We start from the raw sequence: 24,649 nt of genomic DNA, 5'->3' as shown, positions 1-24,649 counted from the left end.
CCAACGTTTCAAAATTCTTTCAAATGCCTTATCATTTCATCCGCATGACATACTCCTGTGCAGAAGCAAAACATGCTCTTCTCTGACAAAAGGGTGAAAGTGAGTCCAGAATAAGTTTGAGTGATCTGCTCATGAAAGGAGCAAACAGCGGTGGCACGGGAACTGGCATCCAGATCTGCTAACTCCTAGTCAAGCTTAGCCCTACAGTAAATAGTAAGACTACACCAAGATAGCTTTCCATCAAATAATCACTAAACTGGGAGGTAGGTGGGGCATCAATGACAATCAGAATGGAAATCATCAGTACTGTTTGCTTTCTTTTTGTTTTCACAGATGTTGGTTTTATTCGCATATAATACATAATTAATCACTTCAGAAATAAAATGTAAAATTCCCTAAAAAATAGTTTAGGTTAGCAATGAATTCAACAACAATTTTGCTAAGCTCAAACAGAACAGTCATCGATGTGCAACATGTCGGTGTCAATCAATGATGTCAATCAATCAGCATTTGTTGAGTGCCTGTCACATGCTAAAATAGTCCTCTGAATGGAGGAAAGTAAGTAGGGATGCACAGAATAAGTTAATATAAAATTAAAAAGGCAAGAAATACTGATAGAAACAAATTAGCAATACAAGGCAGTATATGGACATATGATACAATCCAAAGGAGGAAATTCTGTAGGGCAAAGGGAGAAATGATGACTGCGGATCTTAGCAGGAAAGTCAAGAACCCGAGCAATAAAGTTCACTTCCACCAACTCTAAAACAGAGCCATAAACTCAGTCTTGCCTGCAAGTTTCTTTAAAGACCCATAATCAACAAATAGGACTCCACATGAGCTACATTCCTCTCTCCCTGAATGTTAAGCCCTCTAATTTCTCTCTTTCATGGTTTGTTTGCCTCACCAAGGTCTTTATATTTTGCTATAATTGAGATTTTCTGACAGTGAAAAATAAAATTGGGGTTACATCTATGAAAGTACTTGTAAATAACTCAAAAAAAAGGGTGCACTAGCTGCTTTTGATGCCAGGGCTTTTAAATAATTCACTCCACTTTGGCTGGAAAGAAACTCTTCACAATTAATTGATCTCTTGACATTTTAAATACATCTCATATATACTGTGCTAAAAATCACAGAGACCACAGCTTTTATGGGATTTTATTCTTTTCCAAGTAAACATTTTGGTATCAATAAACTAAATATGGTTTTAAATTTCAATAATAAAAATGAGAGCACACATAAGGATAAATTGATCCAAGTCCCTGTGATATCCAGGCTTTGGCAGCCTTTGTGTATATGAACACTAAGGTGCAATATTCAGATGACCTCCAAAAGGACCATCTGAATGAGTTACTGGTGGGTCTGTGCAGGAGGTCAGGGGAAACATTGCCCACAGCATGCCTGGTGATGATGAGGCATGGTGCTGAATAAACGATCAAAAGTGTATACAGGGATTAGGAATTGAGACACCGATCACCCCAGAAACTCTGATCCCCTCCAAAATGCTTTATTAAGTTCAATCCCTGGGCTGGCTCTAAAGCTCTGCATAACAAACCATTTCTTCAACAACTGAGGACAGATATGGAAGCTTAGATTCTACATAAATCTAAATTAATCCCCAGCTATAATCCCCAGCTGGTTGATATACAACCTGGGAGTTTCAGCAACATGTTTAATAAGTATTTTTAAGCCACACAAATCTTAGTTTACCTGCCTGTCACCCTTCCTCGTCTCAACAGAGATTTTTCTACAAATTGATTTTAAGATGAAAATTCATTGCTCCTTTGGATCAATGGATGGCCCCCCAAGCATGTGAGGCAAGCTTGATACCATGGAGGTCCATGGAGCTGCTCCCTTATCGCTGCAGAAATGAAGCTGGTCTCCGACTCGCTCTTGGTTATGCACCCATTTCCCCCTGTTTTCACCAAGCTTTGTGCTCTGTCCTATATTCTGTCTTGGAAAAAGACCTGAAACTTATTCACACTGAGGTACAAATGACCCAAATGTAACTTACATTGGTGTTAAAACAAGATTCAGAGTTAAAAAAACATAATGGAATTTTAATGGAAACATCTCAGGCACCTATTCTGGCATTTATTGTCTTCTCCAAATCATACATTCAATTGGTATATATAAAGTACATCTATAAGGCTGAGATCAGAATTTGGTCTTTTATTCCTCTATCTTTTTCTCCAATTCTATGCTTTGATTCCATTACTAATTAGGGAGGTCTTTATGGCCACTTGCTATGTGCATTTCCCATACTACTCCAAGACTGTAGAATTAGGAAAGATAATCAATCACGCAATTCTCAAGCCAGGCTTCACCCTCAAATCTAGAATCATGCAGGCATTTGGTCAGTGAGTTCAGCAGTCAGCCAGCCAACAGTTAGCTATTAAGTGTGTTCTATGAGCTAGGTGCTGAACCAACATGTTCCTACTTCATCATAGCAGTTGATCATAGTAGTTATGGAGAAAGAGAAGACTGCGAGGGAAAGAAGAAGGAATTTTGACTTTTGCTAAAAATGTCTTCCCATAAAGTGGCATTTTTGTTTGTTTGTTTTAGTTGAGTGGACTTCATGGACAACTCCAAAGACCTTAACCTTACTGAAATTAATAGATCTAGTTCCAGCCTCTAATAATGACCAACTAGTAATATGCAGTCCTCTAACACCCGCATGTTTGAAATCATCATGCAAGACTGGAAAATCTTTTGTTTGTTTCAGCAGTTGGAAAGGTCTGTGTAATGTGCAGAGCTATAACAGAGCAACAACTCGGACTGCTATCTACCAGAGTGATCACAAACTTGTCTATGACTTACCATGCTTTTCTACCACAGAATGCTTTAAGACCAAGGCAAGAGACAATAGAATATGATGCATCTTGCAGAGCTGAGGGCTAAAAAGGATATGTAGGCAGTGACCATTTAAAGACTTTGAATGTCTGAAATGTCCTTAGTTCACTCTTCTCTCAACTTCATTGGTTTGATTAGGCATTAAATTCTTGTTTGCAAATTATTTTCTCGTCAGTATTTTGCGCTAAAAAGGCAGATGCTATTCTGTTTCCTAATCCAGTAGATGTAAACTTTCTCCTAATCTGTCAGTCTCTTTCTCTCTCTCTCTCTCACACATCATCATCATCATCATCTATCTCTGGTGGTTTAAGAATTAATGATAATATGCCTCAATGTATCTTTTTTATTCATTAAAATGACCACTAGTGGAACCTTTTGATACAGCAAGTTGTATCTTTCAGTTCTGGGAAATTTTTTGTGTTATTTCTTTGATAATTTCTTATGCTTTTTCTGTCATTTTTTTCCCTATATTTCTGCTTAGTCAGATACTGGACTTAGTAAATTGATCTTCCAATTTGTTTTCCTCTCTCTGATTTACTTGCTCATTTGTAAATTCTACTTTCAGCAAGATTGCATCCAATATTATCTTCTAATTCTTATATTGAATTTTAAAATTTCAGATATCACATTTTTACTTTCCAAGAGCTCATTCTTGTTATGTTACTGTTTCTTCTTTATTGTGCTGTGTTTTTATTTACTATCTTAAATCTATGACAATGCTAATCATCCTTTTATTGAGTTTTCTTTTGTTATTGGTATTGTTTCCATTCCCTCCAAATGTTCATTGACTAGTTGTTGTGGGGTTTTTTTTTTGGGGAGGGATAGTTGTTATTGTTTGCTTGTTTATTTTGGTCTTTCTCTTTCATGTTAAAGGCATTCAACAAATGACTAGTATCCTTGGAAATCTCTTTCTATTTAAGTGTGATGCATTAAAATCTGATTGGAAGCTTTATGTGTGGCAAGATTTTGTGGAATTGTGTGTTTCCCCTGACCGTTTCATTAGGGTTCCTAAATATCAATATATTTATTGTTTTTCTCTTGGACTAATATACCCAAGTAACAATTTTCCAATCATGCCTGTGGGATTACAACTAGCTTCTGGCATTCTGGAAGCTGAATGGAGGAAATGGACTGGGAATCTCACTGTTCAGTATGCAGACTTTTATTTAATCCCCCTATATTCACCTGCCTGAGTTTAGAGCCACTTTGGTTCAATATCTCAGGAAAATAAACCTCTTATTTCTTTCTAGAGTTACTTGTCCCCCCAAATCTATTCTTTCTTAGTAATAGAGTTTTAAATAAACACATGGCTACCCAGCCAGAAACTACATTTCCCAATTTCTCTTGCAACTAATGTTCTGAGTGATTACTAGGTTCCTACAATTAGATTCACTTGCCCAAGAATGGCTGAAGTCAAGTAGATTCCATTTTCCTTTGGCAACTGACTATTAACACTGGCTATCAAGATTAGATTTTGCAGAATTCAGTTTCTAGCTTCCTGAGTGCCAAGGAAATGGCCCACTATTGGTGGCTTTTTCACCTAACTTCCTTATTACTGGAATATTTAGGCATCCATTTTAGACTTTCCTGATGTTCAAAGGCTAGTATGGCTGTGGCCTGGCTCCAGACCCACACCCTTATAGCTCCAGTGGTGGCCTCAGAGGTGGGAGCTTGCCCTACTGGTCAGTTTTATATTTTAGGGGCATCATTTCAAGATATCCAGCTTGGAACCTGTTCTTTTATCCTTTACATAGATTCTGTAAGCACATCATTCCTTGTACTAATCTCTTTCTGCTTAAAATACCTGGAGTGGTTTCTACTTCCTGTACTTTTTCTGAAATTCCTCTTGATTATATATTGGGCCTTGTAGATTAATCCTCTAATTAGCTTCTCTCTCTCTCTCTCTGCTGCTATTTAGATTTAGAGTGAATAAGCTCTTCTTATCTGTACCTTTTTCTGTAGGACTTGAGACTTCCGATTTCTCCTCTGTACTAAGCCAAATACCACTCATATATACACTTTCCATCTTGCTCTCTTCCATCGTTAACAACACTTGCATGCATATATTTGCATATATATATATGATGAGAGAGGGTTACACTTCTTATATATGTTTACTACCATTTTACTATTGTTTTAGAAAAGATAAATGATAAACTCAGGTGTTCAATCTGCTGTGTTAAATTAGAAATTTCTGTTGTTGCTAATTATTCATCTGAATATCTTTTTGCTAAGGAACACATTTGGACTCTATTATGATGGCATTAGACACTATGTCTTTGAGTACTGGAGAAGGATGACAGTTCTGAAAAAAGAAAATAAAAACGATGAAGATTCCTTGTGTTTTTCTAAGTGTTCTCTGGTTCTTGAATTTTTCCTATTCACCTTCTTTCCACCTGAGTGGAAGAAAAGAAGGAATTCTGCTCAGTATTTCTGCTTTGTGCTTCCCTGCTCCAACATCTGATGCAGTTTGAAGAGAGGCCCAATGAAACTATAGTTATTGAGTCAGCTAGACAGCATAAAATCCCTTGAAATTCAATGTACATTCTCTGGAAATAACATTCTTGTCCAAATAAGGAAAGTAAGAATCTAGCTCACTAAGAAATCAAACAAAGGAGGGATCTCACCAAATTTTTATGCATTTTAAGGTTATAAATATTTTACCTTGCAGATTTTGTGGCAATTTTATAAGACTGTCAATTTTCGGATTTTAAAATTCAGAATAATAGATTAGTTCTCAAAAAAGGATAGTTTCCCTGTATGTCTCCTGAAAAATATAAGGCAAAGAGCTTCAGAGGCACTACTGTGACACCTCAGTTCATTTCTTTCTGCACCTTATTCAGTTAACTATTAACGACAAAGCATGCTTACTATGGATTTCGTAGTCTGCATACCTGGTGCCTGCTGGAGAATGCACGTTGTCTGCCTTGCATTTCCTATTTGAGTGGCACATTTATTTTTAAAAATGGACAATCCTCCATTGATTTTATTATAAATAAAAAAAATTAGGACCAGATCGATTTTAAAGAATTTTATGTTCTATGTTTTATATGTTATTGAACAAATCAGAGTAGAATTTGCCTAGATGTATTGTGAGAAGAACACACAGAGTTGTAATGACTTCAGTTCCAAAGAAGGCAAGTCAGCCTGAGGAAACTATTTAGGGGCTAGAAAACAAAAGTCAAAGTTTGTTCCCTTTCTACAAGAAAATTTGTTTCTATTTCTTTTTGAACAATGTTTTATAGCAAACATTCTCACCAAATTCCCCTACAGTGATGTTTCTCAGAAATGCTAATTTTTGTGGAGACAAACTATGGTAAGGTAGTAAATAGGGATGAGACAGGTGAGGAGGTTGGTAGGTAAACTGTAACTCTAGTCTCTTACATTTTAGGGCCCCCCTCTCCATATAGGTGACATAGGAACAAATTAGCTAATGGCATTGGTTAAGTCACTTAAATTCTCTGGTTCTCTCAATTTCCTTGTGGAAAAAGAAAGATCTTGATCTAATTTATTTCAAAGATTATTTACAGCTCTAATATTTAGTGGAGGTTGAGAGTTTGTATATTACTCAGATTATAGAGGGTCACATAAAGCAACATAATCAAACACGTTAGTTTTAGACTTGCAAATCTGAAAAAATCACAAGTAAGATCTCCAGAGAAAACACTGCTGTGCTGGCCAATATCATAAAAGCTGATTATAGAACAATTTTGATTTAGTAATGGGTGACTAATGCATGAGAATCTTTGCACTTTAATCAGAGCCATAAAAAGGATTCTTGAGTGTGGCACTTAGAGCAGAGATTTCTCCTTGTGCACAAAGTGCTACACACAAAGCAACAGTGAGAGGAACTGACTGCTGAAAGGTTAAGTTCCACTTAAGACCATTTTCAATTTTCCAGTGTAAAAATGACTGCTCCAAACATACTCTATTTTATTACATATTAAAATGTATTCTCATAATACAATTCATGATCATTTTTTGGGGGGAGGAAGGTAGACTGCTTTGTTCTGAGGGGAATTGAAACATATCTATCTACTTAATATAACAACACAATATACAAGCAATTCAATATAATACGATATAAAATTTTGCCAATTCCTTTAAAGAACAATCTGCATGAATGAGAAAAAAGGAGAAAGAGAAATTGATTTAGGTTAAATGCTAAACCTAACAGTAAGAATTTTAAAAGAAATAAGTTCATAAGACATTATTTTAAAAAAGTCATTTTTAAAAATGGCTTTCTAGTTCCAAGGCCCAGAATTGACCACACAATACATAGAATGGCTATGTGCTTTTGCCCAGTCAAACCTGTAATTATTTCTTTAAAGGTGTTCATACCTTATATACTTTCCTTCTAGTCCCACTAACACAGTCCTAGTTCATGACCGTACCGTAGGCCTGGAACAACACTGTCGCCTCTTAATAGGCATATTTCCTCGAGTTTTCCCCACTCCACTCCCTGTGGAACATCACCCCCAAATAAGTTTTCCTTTGATCATGTCGTCTCCAGGCTCAAAAACATTCAATGGGTGTCTTATAGCATATAAGACCCACTATTAGCTAAGTTGAAAATAAATTCTCAGCCTTACCAGATGTTAGAACTGTAATACTTTTTTAGAAATAAACATTTTATTTTGGAATAATTTTAGATTTACAGAAGCCTTGCAAAGACGGTGCAGTGAGTTCTTCTAACCTCTTCACTCAGTTTCCTCTAATGTTAACATTCCACGTAACTCTGGTACATTTGTCAAAACTAAGGAATTAATAATAGTATATTATTATTATCTGAATTAAAAGCTTTATTCAGATTTCGCTGCTTTTCCACTGATGTACTTTTTCTGTTCCAGGATTTAGTGTAAAATTTTTGGAAATAATCTAGACTTAATTGTTTTTTCTAATTTACGAAGAAATGGAGGAAGAGATTATTCACGTGACTTACCCAGAGTCGTAAACTAATTAATGGCAGAAGAGGAATGTGAACTTCAGTCTCCTGAGATCTTTTATTTGGTCATTCATTTAGTTAATCAGATAGTAGTGATTCTTAACATTTTCTGAATTATGGGCCAGTTTGGAAATCTAATGAGAGTATTAGGAAAAAACACCTTTCCAGAAAAGTATACCTTTCCAGAAAAGTACACATGTAGAGTACACATAGAAAATATGTCAGGAAACTCATAAACACACTAACCCTAAGACTTACTTAAATGATACACCATTCCCGAATATCTCAACAACACCACTTTTATCTATGTTCTACCGTGGATTTTTAGTTAGATTTTACTTGAATTGGTTCCACAGCCAACAAATGTTTAAAAATTACTTTTCTACTTGGCCTTTTAAGCTAAAATGTGAACGTTTAAAAAAAAAATCAGAAAGTGTCCTTTATTGTTTGTTAATTGAAAAATAAACATTAACCTCCAGGTCACCTGAAATGGTGCCATTTTTTAATGCAGAAAGGAAAAGGAGGACGTAGATTGGCTTCCTCTCTTGCTTTAGATTATGCTCAATTTTCTTAGTAACTAATTTTCACTTTACAGTGATTTAGATGGAGTGAACAATTTAGTTAAACTTGGCACTATTTGTAAACATATTATTTATGGCCAATAAAATAGCTATTATTCATACTTCATAGAAATTCCTTTTTTGTTTTAATAGATGTCCTCCATATAAGAACCATTGACATGAACAAGATTAGCGTCTTTAAATTCTGAGCCCTAAACTAGATAACTAGCTTTTTAGCATTAAGATCATGGGAAAAAGGAAACATCCTTCATACATAGTAGCGAATGTGTCCTAATATAGGACCAGCAATACTTGTACCTTTAATCCTGAGCCTAATCATGTAGACCAAACCTACGCCAAACGATCAACCAAACCATAAAGAAGAAAGTGTCAAAATTGCCAGACCTACTCTTTCACTTCATGTCTATAAAATAATAAAAATAACGAACCATTATTACACAGTATTTATCTATATATTTTTTCATTGATTTTGACAACTACTTTAAGAAATTAGACCTATGGAAGTGAGTTAATAGGTAAGTGTGTACGGTTTTTACTATAAAAACAGCTGCAACATTATACTCTGATCCTCAAATACTTCACTATTATGACCTTAAATGTGCTGGTAAATACATGGAATGCTTGAGATGGGATATTCCAAAAGTCAAAAAATTACGCCAGATTTATTTTAAGAAATTAGGAAATCTTATTTTTTCAATCCTCAGAATTATACTTTCTGGGAAAAATGCTATTTGATACCACAAGGAGACAAAGGAAGAAAGAGAAAAATAAAAATGTCTAAATGAGTAGAATATCTCATTCAATTTTGTTAAAGGTGACTTTTATTGGCACTTTTAAACGGGTAATATTAGTCTTGCCATCTGTAATTGTAAAAATAGAAATATAATTCTTGAGACACAGCTCAGGTTTTCCTTTTGGGAAAACTATTAAGTCATTTGTCTTTACTGATTATTTTTCTTTTGTAAAATATAATGCTTACTGTTTTGATGCTTCTATAAAGGATAGGATGATCTATAAAGTCACTTAAAAGACTGACAGGACAATAAAATACCAGCCCAAATATTTATTTACTTATTTTTTAAACTATCAAGTCACTAGTGCAGATGAGCATTTTGATTTTTTAAAAACAGGAGGCTACAAGTGAACAACTAGGCAAGAATTTCCTGAAGCTCTTTGGATGTCTTTCCCATATTAGGTGTCCATAGGAAGAAGAGATAGTATTTACAATATAGTACCTCACTCTTGTATAATAACTATATTGACAAAGGAATGGAAGCAGATTTTCTAGCTAGCATTTTTAACTAGCGTTAGTAACTATTAACTTTAACACACAAAGAAAAATATACCCAAGTAACTTCATCTTTCTTCAACTATTTCATGCATATCTCAATATACTAGAAAGATGCATTCCTCCAAATTGTATACAAAGGAAAATTCTGAACAGCAAGCCTATATTCCCAGTGACTTTTATTGTATACATTAGACACAAAATGTTTTAGCCTCACAGAAACAAAAGACGGTTTTCCATTTAACTTGGAGTTTTCTGTTTGCCACAACTTTGTCATGTACACTCATGTTCAGATCCAGAGCTAGGGATACTGACATGCTTAGAAACATGGAGACATCGAGTAAATATTTTAGGAGGAACACACTTCTTCTTCATTACCCTGAGTATGGAAAGAACTCCAGGCTAGCAAAATTGCAACCTGGACGTGTTTATATGAGATAGGAAAGGAATGAAATCTCCCCTGCTCTGATTCCAGCCTGCTCCCCATTGCTCTCTTTACCATTCTCTTACAGAGGAAGTCCCCTCATCAAGGCAAGTTATAGTCAGAAATTATTACCTATCCTACCTTATCATTAGTTATTGATCCAAAGAAACAGTTTGGCCATGGATAAGAATTCAGGCTCTAGAGTAAGGCAACTATGAATTTGAATTCTGACTCCCACACTTATTTAGCTGTGTGTTCCTGGTGACTTATTTAACTTTTCTAAGTCTCAGTTTCTTCTCATCTGAAAAATAAAGATCATAACAATGCTTAACTCACAGGCTTGCTGTGAAGATTAAATGAGGTAATGTGAATAGACGTCTTAAAGAGAATAAGTAATTCAATAAACGTTTGCTATTACTATCATGACATTTTAGAGCTAAAAGATATTTTAGAGATCATCTAGGTCATCTTTAACCCTAGGAACATGATCTCATTTGCCAAAAATTACCCAGCAAGTTAAAATCTGAGCCAAGATGAGATTCAGTTCTCCTGACTCCTAAGCTAGAAAACTATGCATTATGCCAAACTCTAGCCTAAACAATGTGGTTTAAGTTTTAAGTTTGGCGCTAGTGGTCTAAAGATATCTGTAAGTTAAGTATTACAACTTCTTGAGTGCCCAGCTTTTTTAGAGATTATTTGGGGGTAGTGATGTCTGAGGGCAGATTGTGCAGTGAAGGGACTGCAGTCAGCTTTATAAAAATTCCGTGTTTCTCAGGACTGCTCCTTAATTTCCTCCTCAAGCCGGGGACTCTACTGTTCCTTAAATATAGAAATATAATTCAGTCCTTGTTATGGACTTAATGTTTGTGTCCTCCCAAAATTCAGTTTTTGAAACTGTACTCCTCAATGTGATGGTGTTAGGAGGTGGGGCCTTTGGGAGTTAGAATTAGATGAAGGGGGAGCCCTCATAAAGAGGATTAGTGCCCTTATAAGAGTCACAAGAGAGCTTGCTTCCTCTCTCTCTTTCTGCTACATGAGGATACAAGGAAAAGTCAGCCACCTGCAAGCCACAAGAGAGCTCTCACCAGAACCCAACCATGCTGGCACACCATCTCAGACTTCCAGCCTCCACAGTGAGTGAGAAATATATTTCTGTTGTCTATAAGCCACCCACTTTATGGGACTTTGTTATAGCAGCACGAAATGACTAGGACAGTCTTGTACTGGGTTTCTCTCTTCAGGAATCTATCTATATCTTTAGTTCTAGTAAAAATCCTTTACAAGCCAGTACACTCATCTTGCAAAAGTCCTTTTCTTCCCCAGATTTTTTTTTTACATAATTGATACGCTAAAAAAAAAAATTCTCAAAGATGAGGAAGCATAAGTAGGATGGGGGCTACAGTTCTAGGCAGTTTTAGCCCTTAGATTTTTCCTTTGTTGTAGGCAGGATAACCACCTCCCCATGCCCTCTGCCACTAAAAAAAAACCTCCATGTCCTATTCCTTGGAACCTGTGAATATGTTAGGTTACATGGTAAAGATGAATTATGGTTGCAGATGGAGTTAAAGTCACTAATGAGCTGACTTTAAAATAGGAAAACTATCCTGGATTATCCAGTGGAGCCAACGTAATCAGAGGAGTCCTTAAAAGTAGAAGAGGGAGGAAGAAGAAAAGAGATACAGAGATGTGACAATGGAAGCAGCATCAGAGAGATGCAGTATTACTGCCTTTGCGATGGAGGAAGGAAGCCATGAACCAAAGAATGCAGGTGGTCTCTAGAAGCTGGGAAAGGCAAGAAAACAGATTATCTTCTAGAACTTCCAGAAAAGAATGCAGCCCTGATGACACCTTGATTTTAGCCCAGTGAGACCCATATCAGACTTCTAGCCCATAGACCTGTAAGATAATAAATTTGTGTCATTTAAGCTGAAAAGTTTGTGATAATCTAATCAACATATAGGTAATTATGTGTTTCTGTTTAAATTTGAGGATTTGCCAGGAAAATAGCCAGTTTTTTAATCACATGACTGTGATTTAGTCATCAGTAAGATGCCTTTGCTAATAAAAACTTGTAGGAATAAGCTGATTACTAGCTCAGTTCTGAGTCATAGTTCAAATTGCCTTTGGCCAAATTACCAAACCTACTGTTTTCTTTGGGACTGCCAGATGAGGTCTGTAATCCAACTATCACACGTCATTCAACACGGCTAAACTTATAAAATATGAGAATCAAGTGCAGGAATAAGATAATCTATTCCTTCATGGAAAGAACAGGATGAAGCAATAAATGAATGTCTATTGTTTCAAGTATTAGGAGCTTTATAAACATCATATTTAACCCTAACAATTATCTTCTGAAATAGGTACCAATTTTAAAGATGAGAAAACTGAGCCCAAAGAAATTAAGTTGATAACTTTCACACAAACAATAAGTTTTAAAGCCTGGATTCCGACCTAGGCACTTTGATTCTGGAGCTTGTGCGCTTAACCACACTACCCTATCCTGCTCCACTGTACATTTCCCTCATGTGACACCAGTGCTTAGAAGAAACTTGGTTTTAACAGAAGGGGCCTTTCACAGTGAATGAAAAATAGGCATTCTGAAAAGTCCAGAAGTAGATCAATTGGAAAACGAGAAAAGCAAAAATATTTAAAGGTCAAGAAAACTTTCATATCAAAGTAATTAAAGAGTCGTTCCACATTTTTATTTTGCATGTAGCAAGGAAATACAATTAATTCTGCTCAGGCAAATCATACAATTATTCACGCCATTTCAAAGTTTGCTGAAACTGTCCTTAATATAAGCAATTATTTCAGTTTCACAGATGAGTAGCATGATGTTAAAAGACAATTGTCTGTAATGTGTGCATTATTTTTAAATTTGGATGAGTGGGAACAAAGATGGGTGTAAACATCACATTTATTAGAGAAAAATGAAAACATCAAACATAGAAAATTCAAAACTCATTAAAGATTTCTTTTTGTCCAGAAATGAAACTAGCAATAAAGTGCTCTAGATGAAGAGGAAATGGTCCTTGGACATTACCACATGCAATAAAATGACTCACACAATAAGTCTAAAAAAATGAAAACTATCATATTAAAATTATAGCCTTGATTTTAACATCTTTATTTGTTATGTCCAAATGAATTTTGAGATAAACAACATCTGATGATTCCAATTCTAGTAACCTATAGGAAACTCAATTATTTATATCATATGAAATGTAAAGTAGCCTAAGTTATGTAATAACAGGTAAGTAATGTTCATAGGAACACTCTTTTTAATAATTGAAAATTTTAAAAAAAGACCTAAGTGTTCATTAGTAGAGGAATAGATGAATAAAAATTAAAATATGGTGTAGTCATACACTGGAATGTTGTATAGTAATTAAAATGAGGAGCTAGAGCTATATGTCTCAACATGGATAGATCTTAAAAATACGAAATTAAAGAAAACTGAGCAAGATTCATACAGTGAAATATCACTTATGCAAATTAAAACATAAAATAAAATTCTATTGTTTATGGATATATATGAAAAAATTAGTGTGTAAAACACTAGACTTTGAAATATACCAAATTCGTTAGGGTATCTGTCACAATGAAAGGGAGGAAAAATTCCAAAGGAAATGTTTTATTTATTTTTATTACATAATATCTGAAGCAACTATAATAAAGTATTAAACCAATAGTGGGATCATGAGAATTATATTATTCCTTTTCATTTTCAGTACTTCAAAACATATATAGAAGTGTTTTTTGAAATCAACTATTTAAACATTTCAGGCAAAATGTATTTGGAATGAATTATTCAGAAAATTATTTCAATTTATCATAATATCTAAATAATTCACTCTCTCAAAGTTTATGATAATCATATAGTCTTATGAAAAATAAATTGAATATAAACCTCTCTGAAGATTTCAAGATCCAGACAATATTGGACATTCTACAGGATTTAATTCAGGGAAGAAAACTGGAAATTTCAAGCTCTCATGAGCTTCATACTCAGTTTTGTTTCACAAATTCCTATTTGCTCTAAGAAAGTGTAATTTTATCTCCTTGTAGAGAATATCCCCGAGAAGTCAATCTTGGCATTTCACTTTGAGCATCCTGGGACAAAGGAGGTACACTCTACACTTGTGGGTTCATAAATCACTTGTGCAGTGTGGAATAGAACGATTATTCATGGCTGAACTGTATAGACTGGCGTAGACAAAACCAACAGAAAGTACTTAGGCACAAACACATCCAGAATCTGAAAACCTAGTCACACAGAGATCAAATACCTAAATTTAATTTTCTAGAAATTTACCAGGAGCCAAAGTACATTTTAATCTGGGTTATTTAATGGCATCCCAGATTAAAATGGATGTCAAAGGTCATTGAGTTCAACCACTCTTCTGAAGCATGGGAAGGCGAGTTGAACTAGCATACGGTTGGGACTCTGGGGACTCAGTAATCAGCTGCCCTTCCATCATGGAAATGGGCATAAGATTATCTGCTCTTAATCACTGGATTGCTGCCCTTCCCCACCCCCTAATCTGTTCTCCTTTCCACAATCTTGATGATCGTTTCAAAGTACAAATCTGGTCAAGTCACTCCTCTGCTTAAAACTCTTCAATGTCCTTCACTGCTCTCAGGGGCAAGTTGAAACACTTTAACATGACTTACCAGCTTTGGCCGGTCTGACTTCAGTTTATCTCTCCATCCTCATTTTAGCACACCCCCTTTCTTGCTCTAATACTCTAATCAGGGTTTCTTCACCTCAGAACTAGTCTATTGTAACTAATCACTTACTAGGGCATATCTACCATCTAGTCTGTGATCTCCTCCACGAGGGCAGAGATCACATTTATGCTGTTCATAGCGGTAACATCAGTACCTACCATAGTGCTTGGACTACAGCAGGTGCTCAACAAACGTTTGTTGAAAGAAGAGAAGGAGGGGGGAACAAGGGAAAGAGAGTGGAAAAGATTTATTTCGAGGATAGACCAAATGTAAAAATACTTTTATAAAGTAATAGTAGGAATTACATGATGTGGCCAATTAGAGAAAATATCTTTCATAATCTAGCCATATGGAAGCTCAATATGTCTAGCTAGGGCTCCATTTGATTTTGGGGGCAGGGGCAGACAATACCAGAACAAGATGTTTCAGTGCTTGCAGTAGTCAAAATGATTCAATCCTTCAGACCTTATTGATCACCAAGGATCATTGCAAACTCAATTAATGCAAAAAATATTATGAAAACTCAGAGACAGCACTCAAATGCACAGACCCTGTGTGGCTTGCAGAGTTTCTTTTATTGGTCACATGTAAACAAAGCCAGCTACATCTATGATGTCTAAGCTCAGGGCATGAACTTCTCACACAGTTGATCCATTCTTTATACATCACTTTTTAAAATGGAGTTTCCACAGCAGATGTAAATCTACACTAAGTTACACAAACATGGAACATAAGTATTAGCACCATGTTGGGAAAAATCATAACCACGGTAAGAGGACATAGGTGAGGTGGTTGATGTTCAGGAACTTTTCCTCACCCTGTGGTCTAGAGCACAAAGTGTCAGAATCACTGATCTAGAGAAGTTTCCAAAATTCAATTTAATATGAAAATTATTGGCAGATCATCTGTGTTATGCCCAGAATCATGTTAGGAAAATTGGGAGAAATTTAAAAGAAGCAAAAACATTATGTAAATACCTTAAAAATGATAGGTAATTCTTAAGCAACTTTCTCTTGATTCTATTATTTGTAATTTCAGTCCCCTTTCTTATCTGCTCCTCAGGAATCTGGAAATACTTGTCATTCATCTAAAAGACTTCAACATCCCTCTATATAGATGTGATATCAAAAGCTTCAAAGTATCACCATTTTGTCTATTATTGTAATCAACTTTTGTTATTTATATACTCAAATTTTCTGCTTCAGGGTTTTTTATAACCATGTTAATAAAAAATATCAGTGGTCACTATTTCTACTTTACAGTTTTACAATATGATTTCCAAGTTATCTAAATCTTGGCACTAATTAAATAGCTTGCACACCAATGTGTAGCATACAGCCAAAGTCTAACAGGTAGGAGATATTCATACCGTTTTCTCATTCTAGAGAAGTTCATCTTATCAATGCATTTATTCATTAATTCAATAAATATTTATAGAGTGCTTATTATGTGCTAAACATTTTTTGTGAGATCTGGGGATATAATGATGAGCCAAAACAGACATGGTCCCTGCCCATATGGAGCTTAATATCTAGTGGGTGAGATTACATCTACCAGACACAAAATAAGGATGTTTAGCTGTCAAAAATGTGTAGAGCTGTCAAATATGACCTTTAAGATAGAGTTTTAAGTTTTACTCCATATTCAGTATATATTTAACTTTGGAGAGTCTTTATTTATATTCATTATTCAAAAGAATAAAAACAGACAAACCGTCGTTTCTATCTTATTCCTTTGATTTTTACAAACATTGAGGAACATTTTGAAAATATTAGGATTTCTACTGTAGTGCACATCCTTAATGTTTGCTTTCCTGTATTTTAAACAGGTATACCTCAGAAGGACAGAGGCTGTGGGAAATGACAAACCTGTATTTACCTCTCAGTCAAATAAGGTTTTCCACACACTCTCTCAGAGTGCAAATAAAAGTTTGTGACATAATTGCTCTCTTTCAGACTGGGTGGATCTATCATATTATCTTAGAGAACAACAGGATCAAGAAAAAGGACAGAGTCTCATAAATGACAGGATATAGCTCAAGGCCATGCCAACGCCAGGGGGAGGGGCCAGAGAACACTTACTGGTAAGTGGTCGGGCTGACGTTGATGCGCCGAGGGTGACTTCCCGATTCGAATTTGCTTGCCAAAGTGACATTATTTCCAAACAGGCAATATCTCGGCATTCTCACTCCAACAACTCCAGCCAGCACGGAGCCTGAGTGAATGCCTATCCTCATCTAAAAAGAAAGAACAAAGAAAAAGAATATTTTCGTTTGGTATGCAATTATTTTAATGAGAGGTACTCCTAATTATGTAAACCATTAAACTACGAACTTCTCAAAGACAGAGACTGGGTCTCGGTCATTTTTCTGAACCCAACATCTGGACCATTATAGTGCCAATGAATGTGCATGCTGTGGAATAAATGAATGAATGGATTAATTATAGGAAAAAAACAATGTTTAATTTGTTAAATAAATCTGATTACGTTACAAGTTCAATCAGGTTTCATTTGTTATAATATGTTCTAATATACGGAAAATGTATTATTCTCCCTCCAGCTATTTGCACATAAAACCCTATTTTTCCCTTCATAACATCAAACAGAATTATAAATTAAACATTTATAATTGTTTATTTTGCCTAAATGTTGGTTTTTCTCATGAGAGAAGGATCTGTATCTATTTTCTTACTGCTGAATATTCAGCACTTAGTACTCTACCTAGAGCAAAGTAGGCACTCAATAGTAAGTGATGAATGTTGAATAAATTGCCTAAATTCCCTAATATAGAATCAGAATGGAGTTATAGAGAATCCAACCTTTGAGTTAGTCAAGAAGCTTCAAGTAAAAATCCTGAAGAGTAAACTAAGTGCTGTATATTTTAATCGAGAATTAGATAAATATTAGTCTGGTCTATACATTGAAGGAGCCCTCAGCATGAAGTTGATATACACCTAAATGTGATTACAGTAATGAAGTTGTATCCACATGGTCTACACCAAAATAACTGAAGCTAATGGTGACCAAGTGGGAGATGACATCCTTAGTTCTAGGAGAATGTGGGTAAGTCTGGGAGAAAGGGAGGAGGAGACTGACCTCAAGATGCCTACTAGGTAAGCAAAGTGTCACCCCTTCGCTACCATGCCTGATGTTGCTTCTATAGTTGTGAGGACAAAAAGTCACTGAGACTAACCCTCATCATAGGACTGGAGACTTCTGTGTATATCAACCCATAATGAGATACATTAAAACCAATTTGATCCAGCTGTAGCTCCAAATAACCTCTTCATCTATTTTTTAAAAACTAATTTTAAAATTTATTTGGAAATTCACTATGCTAGAAAGAGCCAAGACACATTTGAGAAAGAAGAAAAAAGGTTGGAATAATTGCCCTACAAGACATCAAGTCTATACATATCTAATTAGTACATAGATATCATAACATTGGTGCATAGATAGAGAAATAGACTAATAGAATAGGTAGCCCAGAAAGAAAGGTGACTGATATATGATAGAGTTGGCATTTCAGATTAGTAAGAAAAAGATGGCATTTGTATTAGGATGCTCTAGATCAACTGTGTCTTCGTGTGGAAAAAAAATTCCAAGTAGATTAAAGATCTTAACATAGAAAGCACAACTTTACAGCTTTAAAAATAATTGTTTTAATTAAGGTGAAGTTCAATCTGCAGTATCAGTAAAACTCTAAAATATAGATGCCTAAAAAGTATAGACTTTTATTAGTTTCTCAGTAACAGTTCCCAGGTAAGTGGTCCAGATTGTCAGGCAGCTCTCTCTGTTCCCCTCTGTAGTCAGGGACCAGGTGTTCCTCCTCATGTCTTGTCACATATTCCATGCTAGAAAACTTGAAGCTGAATCAAGAACACCCTCATGTTCCAATTTATGATGTGGCAAGATAGATAGCAGAAGTCAAAGGTAAGGGTCAAGAAGTTACCATTTAAGGCAATGTTCATTCCTTTGTGTAGATCCAGAGTTATATCTGGTATCATTTTCCTTCTGCCTAAAGACTTCCTTAAACATCTTTTTGTACTGTTAGGTCCAGGGGTGATGGATTCTTTCAGCTTTTGTACGTTTGAAAAAGTCTAAATTTTGCTTTCATATCTGAAAGATATTTTCACTGAGTGTAGAATTCTAGGTCAATGGTTTTTTCTCAGTACTTTGGTGATGTTCCTCCACCATCTCCTCCTTTGCATTGTTTCCTATGAGAAATCTGCTGTCAATCTTATTTTAATTCCTCCATATGTAAAATATCTTTTCCTTCTGGCTACTTTAAGTTTTTCCATGCATTGCTAGTTTTGAAAAATTTAGTTATGATTTCCCTTGATGTTGTTTTCTTGATGTTTCTTGTGTTTGGGGTATGTCGAATCTCTTGGATCTGTGGGTTTTATAGGTTTTGTCAAATTTGGAAAATTTTCAGTCATTATTTCTTCAAATATTTTTTCTCTCCCTCTCAGAGACTCCAATTACATGTATATTAGGATGTTTGAAGTATTTCCACAATTCACTTATCTGTTCATTTAAAATATTTTTTCTCTCTGTTTATTTTGAATAATTTCTATTTCAACTCTTCAAATTTACTAATCTTTTCTTTTGTAGTGTCTAATCTTTTGTTAATCACATCTAACGTATTTTTTATCTCAGACATTGTGATTTTCTTCTCTAGAAGTTCAACTGTGGATTTCTTTTACCTTTCACATATCAAATTAACTTTTGAACATATGGAATACAGTTAAAAAACTGTTTTAATACTCTTGTCTGCTAATTCTAACATCTGTTTCAGTTCTCTATCAAGTCTTGGTTGATTGATTTTTCTCATCATTATAGGTCATATTTTTCAGCTTTTCTTCATGCCTGGTAATTTTTGGTTGGATGTTAGACATCATAAATTTGACTGTGTTGAGGGCTGGATATGTTTGTATTCTTATAATTATTCTTGAGCTTTGCCCTAGGATGCAATCAAGTTACTTGGAAACAGTTTTTTCCTTTCAAGTCTTGCTTTTTATGATTTGTTAGGCAAGTCTTGAGCAGTGTTTTATGCAGGGCTAATTATTCCCCACTACTGAAGCAAAAACCCTTGAGTACTGGACCCAATGCTGATGATATATGAGGTTTTCCAGTCTTCCTGATGGGAACAGGCATTTTTTCCAAGTCCTGCGTGAGTGCTGGGAACTTTTCCTTCTAATTATATCAAGCGTTTTTTCCCTCCTGAGCTCAGGTAGTTTTCTCACATACAAACAATAAGTACTTTGCAGAACATATAAGAGGCCCCTTGGAAGCTCTCTGGTGGTCTTTATGCAATCCTCTCCTTGCTGGTACTCTGTCTGTGACCTCTCACCTCCTCGGTCTCCCCAGTCTCTCAGCTCCATTTCTTTGACTCTGGGAGTTTGTTGGATGCCTCCCAGTTTGCTCCTCCCTGCACCACAGACTGGAAGTCTCCCAAGGCAATATGCCAGGGAAATCATCTTTCATCTTACTTGTTTCTTATCTCTCAGATTGCTATCTTCCACTGCCTAGTATCTAGTGTCATGAAAACTATTCTTTTGTATATTTTGCCCAGATTTTTAATTGTTTAAGGTGGGAGTATAAATCTAGGACTTGATACTCCATATTGGCTGACAGCAGAAATGAAATATACTTTTTTTAAGAAAGTAAACTATCCGAAAAATTTAAGCCTATTTCTTATGAGAGATTATCTATTTGGATTTAAGGGTGAAAAAAATGCTGAATAGTATTATCCCTTTTAAATAAGATAAGTGTAAAGCACTTTTCTCTAAAGTTAGCAAAGTATTTTGCAATATTATCATATTTATTTGGGTTTCTCTTTGCTTTCAGAAGGCCTATTTATATTAAATTACCTTGTGCGATACAGGCTTGCCTAAAAAACACCCAGATCTTAGATATTAAGATTACCAGTTTGGGCCTGTGATCACTGTAGTGATCTTTTTAAGCAGGAGGAGAGCAGAAGTGAGTATCACATTCACACATTTCACAGCATCTTTATTCTGTGCTTTTTGTTTGAGACAAAGACTCTACACCTCACACCAACTATATAGAAGGCTTATATACTTCCACATCTACCTCCTTTCAAAAGACCTGAGGCTACTTTTTTTTAACCAAATTGTCAGAATGAGAATCATTATAACTGAAAAATGCTGAAGATAAAAACCCTGAAAACTGATATCCTTGAGGAGCTGGATGGAGAAATGGTTATTTAAAAAAAATTCTTATCTCTTAGAAGGCCACCTAAAATATGCACAAGAATATCAACAACCACAAAAATAGCACAGATTCACTGTCATTCTCACCACCCTATAATGGAACAGGACACAGAGAATTATTTAATCTTGGAAGTGAGGACAGACCATTGGGAACTTACAAGCTGAATCATCAGACTCCATTTTCTTTTGCAATTCTTTTGACAACTTATCGAAATTTCTCAGGAATTGTTGCCTATATAAGGAAGTCACTGATTGCCTCATTCAGAATATGCCAAGAGCATCTAGCAGTTAGACAAAATAGAGAGATACATTTAACTATCAATGAGGGATTTAGATTCATTTTGGCAAGATTTAACTTTATTTAAATGGGTTAACCAAGCAGTAATATTTGCATCCATCTGGCCAATGTGCCCTAGCTAAAGAGGATTGCTTTGCACTAAACCAGTGGTTGTCAGCTGAGGCCATTTGTGCCCCTCAAGACATTTGGCAATGTCTTGAGACATTTTTTATTTTCACAACTGGGGTGGGGAGCTGCTACTGGCATCTACTCAGTAGAGCTAAAGATTCTCAGGACAGCTTCCGCACAACAAAGAATTTTCTAGTCAAAATATCAGTGCCAAGGAGAAACCCTGCACTAAGCAGACCTCTGGCAAGCCATAAAAAACTTAGTAGACCAACATACATAAAAAATCAAATAATAAATGCTTTAATTAGATCAAAGCTTTCATGAATCTCATTAGACATCACTTTTTAGAGAAAGTTCATGAAAAAAAGTATTTGTCCTAGGGATTTATCGAAAAACATAATAACCTTAGGATCTATCTTGAGGTTAGGGTATCTATTACCCAATCTCCTACATCTGTATGAACTATATGAAATAATACAAAAATCTGGGACACATCAAAGTCCCCAATTATCAAAGGATTCAGTTATTCTCATAATACTCCACTGATTATTTATTAAGCCAAGGCACATCAACAACTGCAGTTTTAGATAACATTCCTCCTACATCTCTTAAAAATAGAAGGCTTGTATAGTTCGACCTCAGCTAGCCAAAATTCTTTTTGGCTTAGTAAAGAAGGAATGTTAGGGTTGGGAGGGCAGCACAGATCCATTAGTCCAGCTTCCTCATTTTACAAATAAACTGAAGTCCAGAGGAGCACAATGAAAAGAGCGATTAGTGTTAGGGCCAGCCCTAGACCTTAGGTCACCTGGCTCTGGGTTCAGTGGACTATAAAAAGTGTTCAAATTTAAATGATGCCTCAGGCTGTTTCTATAAAGTCCATCAGACTAAGTCAGACAATAAAAAAGAAATTTGATTTAGTCTGGTTTGCCTACTTTATATACACAGAAAGGTTAGCACTTTCCAGTTGAAACTCAGAAAAAATAAGTTATACATTAATTAAATCCAACATCAGAATCTTTCTGTCTGGTCTAGTCACTACACCCAAAAAATGCCTGGCATATCCACGCCTCTGAGCTTTTACTCGTGTTGGTTGCCTCACCTGAAATACCATCCAGACTGTACTACATGCTCAGGGTATAAAGGGGAACAAAAGATGTATGTTCCTTGCCTTCCTAGAGTTTTCATTTGACGTAAAAGAATAGCTAATGGAAATTATGATAAATGCTAAAAAGTTAAAGTGTAAAAGAGGGAAGAATACGGGCAACAGGGATGTGGGGCTGACCGAGTCTGGGAGACTCATGAAATCTCCCTTGAAAAAGTACCCTTTGAGCTCAGTGCTGAAGAAGGATTGGCTTTGGCTCAGTGGGGAGGCATGGCACAGCTGTAGTCAGAAGCAGGGGAGGGGAGCATCCTGGTAGAGTAGAAATAATATGCAAAGATCCTAAGACTGAAGAACTGTGGTGCATTTGAGTACTGAAGGAAGGCAAGTCAAGGCGGCTGTTGCTTAAAGAAAAAGGAAGAGAGAGGCAGGACATGAGGCTGAGGGAGTATGCCCATCAGATCATATAGAATAAGCTTCCTCAATCTAGGCACTATCTTGGCATTTTGGGTCAGATAATTCCTTTTTGGGGGGAACTATATTGTATATTGTGGGATGTTTAGTGTCCCTGGTCTCTGTCTACTAAATGCTATTTGTAGATTGAAAGCAGAGATTATGTGTTGGTAGTTTTGTTGCAGAGCCCAAAGGGTATAGACTTTATATGCAATCCTGGCTCTGCCATCTTTTTAATGATAGTAGCCATTCTCCAGCCAATAGCACTATGATTTTCTTCAGGCAATTCACTTGCTTCTGTTCTCAGCCCTGCATGTTTTGTGGGACTGACTCCACCTCCAGGTCCAGGAGTAGACCCAAACCAGCAAGGGTATGCCAGTCCCCATGTGTTAGCAATTAACTTAAGAAAGGAAAGCGATCCAATATAAGCCAATGAGAGAGCGAATATCAGAGATTGAGAGCTACAAAAAGAGACTCTCTTTTTCCCCAAGATGGTGTGGTATACATTTGTGAACAGTGCGCAGTGTTCCAATGAACAGCCGGAGCCATTTTGACGCCACAATGGGGAGACTTGAAGCTGCAGGGAACCACCTTGTGGAACCTGAGGATGACGCCAGCTCTGTAGGCAAACCAAAGAGAACAAAAGGGAAGCCAAGTTCACGGTAACATCAATTTTGCAGCAATCTCCGGCCTCATGTGAAGCTAGCCCTACTCTAAGCTTTTCAGTTATTCAAGTCAATGCGTTCCTTTAATTGTTTACGTTATCTTGTTTATTCTGTCACTTGCAAAAGAAAGATTCTTAAGTCTTTCTTTTCACTAGCTATATGAATTTAGTCAGGTTAATAACCTCTCTGAAGTTATTCATAAAATAATAATTATAATACCTCCTTGGTGGGGCTGTTATCAAAATCAAATGGGATAAATTATAGATCCATAGTAGGCACTCAAAAAATTACTAGTTCCCTTCCCACACCTCTTGGTAGCCATTGCATCGCTTATTGTGTCAAGGACAATGCCACACACCATTTATAATTCAGTAAATAGTTTACTAATTCTGGAATGACCAAGTCAAACTGAAACCATGATTAACATTACGGGCTAGCAAGTTAATAAACAAATACCGGTTTGTGTTGAAATGGTCTTATTTGAGCAAGACAAATGTCAAAATTAAAATAGTCTACAGTAGAAAAAGAAGAAAGACTTCTAGTAGAAAAAGCCAGTTAGCTGTTTACTCATGTTTGCATTTAAGTATTGTTCTTAGATATACATGATTAAAATTTTAAGCTTTGAAAAATCTTTAATTAACTGTTTTAAAAGTAAGGAGATTAAAATCATTATTCATACTGCTCAGCAAGAGTGAGGAAAATAAGTACTTCATTCTTCTCCCGGTATTAGTTAACAAGTATCACAAAGTTTTATCATAAAATACTCCTTTCACCAATAAAATGAGATAAATAAAATTTCTTTTCACATTTTTTTGTTATTCTTTTATTAATAACCAATATTTCCCTGACAAGAAATAATCAAGTAATGTTTTAAATTCTTATTTCAAAAGCTCAAGATTTTTAGGAAGAATACAATCAATTCACATAATCTATGTAGCTTTTACAATTTCTCCTTGTTTCCC

General features: G+C 35.6%; 1 protein-coding gene across 1 annotated transcript in view; it reads right to left on the bottom strand.

The window, feature by feature from the left end:
- The window catches only part of GUCY1A2 (guanylate cyclase 1 soluble subunit alpha 2), a 274,966-nt gene that overhangs the window by 11,669 nt on the left and 238,648 nt on the right, over window positions 1-24,649 (bottom strand). Inside the window, exon 7 of the mRNA XM_058545304.1 lies at window positions 16,910-17,064. Coding sequence (XP_058401287.1) covers window positions 16,910-17,064 — 155 coding nt within the window. The remainder of the gene's footprint in view (window positions 1-16,909; window positions 17,065-24,649) is intronic.

The sequence above is a fragment of the Diceros bicornis genome, chromosome 7 (assembly GCF_020826845.1).
Source record: "Diceros bicornis minor isolate mBicDic1 chromosome 7, mDicBic1.mat.cur, whole genome shotgun sequence".
Classification (NCBI taxonomy): Eukaryota; Metazoa; Chordata; class Mammalia; order Perissodactyla; family Rhinocerotidae; genus Diceros; species Diceros bicornis.
This window is presented reverse-complemented; position numbering and strand designations above follow the sequence as displayed.